The sequence below is a fragment of the Gastrolobium bilobum genome, unplaced genomic scaffold, assembly GCF_033153095.1.
Source record: "Gastrolobium bilobum isolate Gb01-03AN ecotype WA unplaced genomic scaffold, APGP_CSIRO_Gbil_v1 utg168, whole genome shotgun sequence".
Lineage (NCBI taxonomy): Eukaryota > Viridiplantae > Streptophyta > Magnoliopsida > Fabales > Fabaceae > Gastrolobium > Gastrolobium bilobum.
Window position 1 is genome coordinate 234,679 of NW_026897363.1, and position 8,271 is coordinate 242,949.

At 32.0% G+C, this 8,271-nt stretch overlaps 1 protein-coding gene across 3 annotated transcripts; it reads left to right on the forward strand.

The window, feature by feature from the left end:
• Nucleotides 1-7,486, forward strand: LOC133306296 (uncharacterized). Of its 3 annotated transcripts, XM_061506597.1 has the most exons (7): nt 1-22; nt 508-697; nt 1,439-1,578; nt 2,789-2,888; nt 4,097-4,624; nt 6,058-6,395; nt 6,858-7,486. In XM_061506597.1, the coding sequence occupies exons 2-7, from the start codon at nt 562-564 to the stop codon at nt 7,014-7,016; spliced, it is 1,401 nt and encodes a 466-aa protein (XP_061362581.1). In that variant the 5' UTR covers nt 1-22; nt 508-561; the 3' UTR covers nt 7,017-7,486. The 3 variants fall into 3 exon arrangements, with proteins under 3 accessions (XP_061362581.1, XP_061362580.1, XP_061362582.1); XM_061506596.1 differs by lacking the exon at nt 1-22 and having other exon boundaries at nt 120-697; XM_061506598.1 differs by lacking the exon at nt 1-22 and having other exon boundaries at nt 121-697; nt 4,100-4,624.
• Nucleotides 7,487-8,271: the final 785 nt, after the last annotated feature.

Consider the following 8,271-nt stretch of genomic DNA (forward strand, 5'->3'; position numbering starts at 1 on the left):
AGGTGATCTTTTGAATTTCACTGTAACTCTCTTTCTCTCTCTCTCTCTCTTTTGTTTTGTTTTTTGTTTCTGCAGTTGATGGCTGTAATTCACTGTTGTTTCAATTTATATTTATTTTATTTTCCTGTTATCTTTGAACTTCGTGTTTGTTAGTTAGAGTTCTGCATAACTGTAAGCTTTCCAAAACGTCAAATTGAAAGGTTTGAGTCTTTGGGAACAATCATGGGATTTGAATTCTTGTTCTTCTTTTTTCTGTTATAACTGATTCTGAAGTAACAGTGATTTTGATTTTGATTTTGATTTTTTTTTATGTAATCTCTCACTGTTCTTTTGGTAATACTCTCTTCCAATTTTCAGTTTTCAGTTTTCAATTTTCAAAATGCACATTTGCTTCTGTGGAAGTGCAATTCTTGTGTCACTTCTTTATTGTGATATATAGCTGTTTTTTGTTTTTGTTTTTTTTCCTCCAAAATTTATAATATTTGTATTTTTGTTATCTTTTTGTAGGACTCATCTGCTGCTGCTTTGATTGTGTCTAGAGGGATTTTGGTTTCCCCATAGATGTGCCCAAAGCCAGAAAGAAAGGATCTTTATCTCTGTCCAAAATCAAAAATAATTTCCAAAAAGGCATACTCTAAAAATGTTATTTCTGCTCAAGTGGCAGAAATAGGTACTGCCTTTCAAAATTACCAAGATGGTAAGCAACTTATGGATTCTATTCAGTGTATACTGTCCAAGCATCTGTGTCAATTCTTTTTCCTTTGATAGTCTTTACACAACACTTTCCTTCATCATGTTCCTTTTGTTTTTCTTTGCTGTTTTTTTTTTTAAGATATTGAAACAATTGTACTTGGATTTTGAGTTATCACATGAGTGGATACTATGAAAAAAAAGTCACATAAAAGCTCAAGATATTTTGAGATTTTCGTTTTTATGGACAATTGATAACTTTGTGTTGTTTATGCACTGACTGGTAATAATTAATAGAACCATTCTTGTTGTTGCTAATCTACCCAATTGATTATTATCTTAAGAGTGTGCTTGTATTGTATTGGTATTGTTTGGATCTGAGTTCACTTAGCTGCAGCCATGTTGGCACCATAAACTTCGCTCTATTATGTCAGTAGAAGGAATCTGTACTAAAGGCTTGTTAATATTAGATTAACTCTGAATAGAGAATAATGGTTTCATGAGTTTCATTTGTTATCGAAAAAAATGTTAAATCTTTTGACTGTGTAAAATGCCAACTATGCTGTTATGTAGCCCTCTCATTGAATGCACATCCATCTCTGACAGTTTACTTCCTTTCTTGATATAATTTATCTGTGTGTTGTAATTTATAAGATACGATCTTCCTTATTTTATGAGTTTGTTTTTGAATTAATGCTGAAATTGATTTTAATTTTTGACATTTAATAGTTCTTATTATTCTTTATAGCTTCCTCAAGGACACCTGTGCCTCCTAAGGATGATGTAAGTGGTGAATCCATTGACAACAAGGAAATTTTGAATAAAGATAATTCTGAATCTCAGCAGCAGCAATCATTTCCTCTTGATTCCTCTTTCCCGGAAAGAATGGTAGAGTTTGATTGTATTTGTTTTATACAATATTCATTTACTTTTGTTTAATATTGTGCTGAAGCTATATGAAGTTTTATTCAGGTACACCAGATAAATGTATTATTCCCCTTTTCTTAACATTTAAGCCCGAATAATGGTAGGAATGACAATTCCCAACTAAAATTCCATGACCTACAGGCCCAGTTAACAAAACCAGTTAGGTTTTGCAACTTTTTGGAACTAGTTGTACTGCTTTCCTTCATACAAGTGAGTTTTGTAAATTTTTTATAATAGTGGAGAAATGCAAAGCAACCGAGGGAGGGACGTTAGGGTTAGTTATTTACTCTGCTTAACAAGTAGAAATTTGTAAGAGTTTAATGTTGTGAAATAGTAATTTACTTCATTTTATTTATTTTAATTATTATTACACTAGCTGAGCAAATTTCCCCCCACTTTTTTGAAACCCTATTTCTGATTCCATAACTTTTCTCCACGCCTTGATTTAACTGCCCCATGTTTTAAATGTAGAAGCTGATTTTTATGATCTTAATTCATTAAATCTAAATTTAATAACATCCTATTAAAGGAAATAAAGAGCTATTGTTGAAAATTATATTTTGTTGGGAAGGGGTCAGTTTTTACGTTCAACATGTGGAAAGCTAAGGTGGTGTTTGATTTATTTTCTGTTTTCATTTATCGTTTATATGTTTTTACTAATTATGACAAAAATGTCATCTTGTTTTCATTTTGTTTCTTCTTGTTTTCAAGAATTCGCAAAGGAAGTGGCTAAAACAGCTTCACCATTTCCTTTACAACATCTTGGGAACAGGAAATAATTTGAAATAATGTGGCATATTTGTAATTATAAACAAAAATTATCACCTAGAATTGGCTTAGAACGTGCATGCATTGTGCGTTTGTGTTCACTTTATTTCTTGTTTCAAGAACATAAAAAGGAAGTGGTGAAAATAACTTCACCATTTCCTTCACAACATATCGGAAACAGGAAATAATTTGAAACAAGTGAGCATTTTTGTAATTATAAATGAATGCATCTAGAGTTGGCTTAGAATCGTATGTCGTGCGTGCATGCCTTGACTCCTCTACAATGCTCATAACTTTCTTCCTCTACATTTTTTAAAATAATTTTTTGTATGTATTACCTTTGAACTTTTACACACGCTACCATTGACAGAATTCACCATTTTTTTTTTCTTGTTTTTGCTAGGAATCAGCGAACTCTTATACAGCAAACATAGAAACAACTTTTTCTCCTCCTTTTGAGCCTACGGAAGTTCATTTTCTACATTATATTCAAGAAGACGCAGGTATGACAATTTTGTATTAACTTGATCTTATGCTTAGACTCCCATAGAATTTAATTAAAATAACGCAGTGTTTTTGGGAAATTTATAATTATATTCTAATTTGGAAGAGAAGAAGATTGTCAGGTTACTGAAAAATCAGTTTCTACTATCCATTGGTTTTAGTAAACTTCTGATTAGTGGGAATCCATATCATAATATCTTGTTTTGCAAAATTTATACTTTTTCCTGAATTTGCTTAACATATGATCAAGATATGTAAGATTTAAACAACTTTTTTTTTCTATTTACTTTATGTTTTTCTATTTATTTCAGGGCCATTTATAGAATATAAAGTAAAAATCAAACCATAATCTAATCTATTATTCTCGTATCCAGCTGCAGAAATTTAGATCAGAAATTATATGATCCTTGCACATGTGTTTTCCCCCCTGTACAATACCAACAATTTGTGCTAAAAGGGTGCACTGTACATTCACAATATATGTCACAGCAATATGATACTGAGCAACAAAAGAATTAATATTCAACATATCAAAATTAGGGTTTTCTTGAGAGAATTAAGGGTAGAAATTTCGGGATTTGAAGTCACAGGGGATTTAAGAGGGGGCATGGCTGGTTTGCTAGCAAAAACATGAGGATTAAAGAGTCAATTGGTGACTCTTGAGATGCTGTTGTTTACCAGTGGGTTTAGAATATAAGGTTTGAAGGGATTTTAGGAAAATTAAAGCAAGATTTATTAGGGATTCGAAGGGCTTAATTTTTAATGCTTAATCAAATAAATTGGATTGAGCACTCAATAAAACTGAAGAAAAGGAAAGAAATTGACTATAAAAAAGCAGAGATTAACATTGGCATCACACCAAATAAAATAAGATGCATCTACAGCTAGGGTTTACTTGCAAAATAATCTCTTAGGGGGACTGAAGGGAGTAGTATTCATCTTTAAGTCCATACTCCATAATAAATCTATTAAAATATCCTGTCACTGAAAATATGATATTGACATAAAATCTATAAATGTCAAAGCAATGAGATTTACTGTCCAGTCCAATTTTAAAACTAAACTAAATCAAATTAGGGAGATTTTTTAATCTTCAAGCTCTTGCCTTCGTGATTAAACTTCTTGTAGCTCAATATCTGACTCCTTATTACTTATGACTAGAGTATTTGCATATTATTATTTTATGTTCTGAACTTTTATTCTCTAGTAGGGAGCATTGGTGATATTGACATGCCCACTCTAAGAGCTGATGAATATGATGGGGGAAGAAGCATATGTGGCTATGAAACATGTGATGTGTCTGACTTCTACATTTCTGATATGACCATTACAAGCTTACCCTTTGATGGAGCTTCATTTGATGAAGATATCTGTCAGTTCAACTGCTTATGTGATTATAGATCTTCTGAGCCAACCATCTGTGATGCATCTGACCAGTATATGGTCCTGCCTGCTCTTGAAGTTGAAGATGATGTTAAAATTGGTAAAACTTCTGATATCATATCATTTGAAGAAGCCATGGTGGTTCGAGAAAATGCTAGCTTGTATTCAGCATTGTGTTGCAACCAGGATTCTGATTTTAAAAATGACTTGGATAAGGCAGATTTTTTTGATCCACAATTGTTTATCAAGAATTTTCCAGAACTATCAGACATAGAATGGAGTGATCTTTTCAATGAAATACCAAAGCAATCTCAGAGAAGAAAGTCAGTAACCCTAGTGCTTGATTTAGATGGTAAGAAATTAAGTACTTTCCTGGTTAATGTTAAAATAATATTTTACTTATTTAATATAGCACTAGATGTAAATTCATATGCTAATGATATCATTTCATCATAGGTTGAAGTGAATGTGTCTTACTACATTATGATTTTGGGTTATGAAACACAAGCTGCTTTGGATTCATAGTACCTTTTTTGTTATATTCCTTTTTTACATTGAGAGTTCCCCCGTTGTTATCATGAAAATTCTTGTTAGGCCAATAAAGCCTGCACTGCTATACGAAGTTGAATGTTGGCCTCTACAAAAACAACACGAGCATGGAATGGGAGTAGTGACAATGAGGATGTTAAGCCAAATGTGTGGTCATATAAGGATAGATAAGATAAAAAATGAATATATTCGACAAAAATTTGGAATAGTACCAGTGGATGTAGAGATGAGAGAAAATAAATTGAAATGGTTTGGGCATATTCTTCAAAGTGAAGAAAGTTTTAGCATTGAAGAGGGGTAGATTTTTTTTCTATATATTTATTTATTTTTACTATATATATATATATATATATTATTTTTATTTATTATATCTTCTCTCTCAATTTGGTCTTGCTTTTATTCGGATTCATCGACCACTAACCTAACTAGTTTGGTATAAAGGTAGTGTTTTCCTTGGGAGTTCAAGGATGAGATGCAGATATTTGTATGGTGTAATGTACACATGTTTGATGAAATCTAAAATGGTTATTTTTCTCCATTTTGTGAGTCAAAAGTTTCTAAAGAAAGATTATATTAAGAATCATATGGAATATATGAATTTTTTGATCTTACTATTTGACAGTATAGGAAGTACATATTTGTGAGGGAGAAAAAACTACATATCTTTGTTTAGTTAGTCAACTTATTACCATATCCATCCCTTCTGTGTATCAAGTTAATTTGGAGTAAACACAATGAAAGGACATTAAAGAAATTCTAAACAACACGGCTGATATTTAAAACTCTGAAACAAAGTGACAGAAGTGATGTTGAAATTCCAAATTTTTTGCTAACATATGAGGAAAAATATGTATAAGTAATTATCCCGAGTAAATTGTTCATGACTAAGAGCTTACAAAGATCACCAATATGCTAAAACATAACCGTCAAACCAGATTTTTTTTTTAGTTCAAACGAAACCCTACTCCATATATAAAGTGTTGTACCTGTGGGCTTAGTGATTACTTGACTGTCTAACAAACTTTGCAAAGGAAGCTTGTTTGATCCTTTGATATAAAATGCATTGTGTAGTTCATTAAAAAATTATGTAATTTGACTTGGCTTCTTTTAGTATTTCTCGGAGATGGACTTTCATTCATCACAATCTGATTGTTCATTTCATTTAGATGCTTATTTCTGAAATATTTACAGCAGTAAATCCAATTATCTTAGCCACACATGCTTGCTTTTGTGCAGAGACACTTGTTCATTCTACTCTGAAACATTGTGATGATCCAGATTTCAGTTTTACTGTTTTCTTCAATATGAAAGAGCACACAGTATATGTAAAACAGAGACCTAACCTCCGCCCATTCTTGGAGAGAGTGTCAGAGATGTTTGAAGTAGTTATTTTTACTGCCAGCCAAAGCATATATGCAAAACAACTGCTTGATATATTGGATCCTGATGGAAGGCTTATTTCACGTCGAGAGTATCGAGAATCATGCATTTTTTCAGATGGAAATTGCACAAAAGATCTGACTTTTTTAGGTGTTGATCTTGCAAAAGTTGCCATAATTGATAATTCCCCCGAGGTACAGAACCTGCCCCTCTCTGCTGGTTCTCTTTCTTTAACCTCCCAATTTTAAGCAGTTTTCACTTTCTTTCCAAGTATCAAATTCTCTCTCCACAAAGTTACTTTTTTGTGTTTATCTATCCCCCTTCTCTGGGAATTTCGTTTATTTCTCTTTTCTTACTAACACTATATATGTTAGGGGATTCTCTGAAATACATGTATAAAACGAGTTTCATTAGAAGCTTCATAACATTTATTTGGGGAATCCAGCAGTGATTAGTAGATGAGCACTAGCATTGACTTTCACCAAGGCAGAATAGGGAAAAAAAGAAGGAAGAAACATATGAGCTTCTTTGTATTTAGTCAGTAATAACCTGAAGACCACATTTATTTGTGTGTGTGGGGAAGGGTGGGGGAAGATTTTGTTCATTGAAAATATGTTGATATTAATTAATCCTTGCAATTTTATTGTACATTTCAGGTTTTCCGGTTGCAAGTGAATAATGGTATTCCTATAAAGAGTTGGTTTGATGATCCATTGGATTGTGCCCTGATGTCATTGCTTCCCTTTCTAGAGATCCTGGCTGATGCGGATGATGTCCGTCCTATCATTGCGCAGAGATTTGGTAACAAAGAATAAGTTTCTCATTAGACAAAAGATAGCAGATCTTCCTATTTTTTTTTCTAGATTTAAGAAAATTTGGCCTCTAATTAGATTTAAGTCTCCTTTCCATTTGAGTTCTTGAGATGAATTAACCTTTACAATAAATTATTGATTGTCTTGTTGTTGAGTCAACAATTAGTTCCCTTATCCAGTCTCAGTTGACATCTCCAGAGTGCTCTGTTTCTCTTGAAAGGTAGTATCGCAACCATATCTCTTTTTCTTGTCTCCCTTTCTTGCTCTGGTCTTTGTACAGTTGAGGTTGGTATTATTCTGCGGGGTTGCACATAAAATGTTATCATATTATGGAATATAGTTCTTAAAGTTAAATATTTTCATTTATTATGTTCCAGGTAAAGGGCCAATCAATTGTCATGCGTGCTAATTGAAATGAAAACTACTATCTAGTTAATTTTTGCTTGTTCTTTTTTATTTATACTGATTCAGGTTTCCATTATTTTCTTGTTGTATATTCTCCTCTAGGTTTGTGATTCAAGTATTATCTCAAGGATCATTTATGCAATGTGTAGTATATTGAGGCAAATCTTTAATTCACCAAAAACTTTATGAATTGATAACATTTCTTTTAAGAAAGCAAAACAAATTGAACCGAGGCTAGGATAAGTTTATAACTGACATTATAATCATCGTGCTGCCAAACTCAAGGATAAGATTGAATAGAAATGTGTATATTTGTTTTTCAAACAATAATTTACGTGTATAGTCAGACGTGTACCCGAACAATGCTCAGAATACATGACCAATTGACCATAGTTATGATTATGAACATCAAGTATGTGAGAGTAAGTGAATAATATATCATCATTATTACAACATTCTTTCACCTGAAGTTTCAACTACATTTGAAACAATTAACAGGTAGATGAATGTCAAATTAGTCAGATTCTTCATCTAAATTTGCCCGCCGAAATATATCTACATAAATAAATATTTAGTTCTTTATCTTTGTTTTGTTTTTATTATGTGAGATAAAGGTGTTAACATATCCATCTTTTCTAGCTTCTAGCAATAAAACTACTTTCATTTTAGCTGGAAAAACTACATGTAGTCATTAAATTGAACGTCTATACCATTTTATCTTTTCAAATAGATTTCAGGTTGTTAAACATTCATATGCTCCTAGTACTTCACAAAACATATTCAAATCATGATCAATCTGTGTTTGGACTGTGTCAAGTTCTGGCCTGGATTTTCTTTCTTTGCCTTATTTCGA

What these genes read in the sequence shown, in the direction of transcription:
- LOC133306296 (XM_061506597.1), top strand. Translation starts at nt 562, where the DNA reads ATGTGCCCAAAGCCAGAAAGAAAGGATCTTTATCTCTGTCCAAAATCA. An exon ending in CCTAGTGCTTGATTTAGATG is followed by an intron (nt 4,625 to 6,057) that starts GTAAGAAATTAA and finishes GCTTTTGTGCAG; the next exon opens with AGACACTTGTTCATTCTACT. An exon ending in TAATTGATAATTCCCCCGAG is followed by an intron (nt 6,396 to 6,857) that starts GTACAGAACCTG and finishes TGTACATTTCAG; the next exon opens with GTTTTCCGGTTGCAAGTGAA.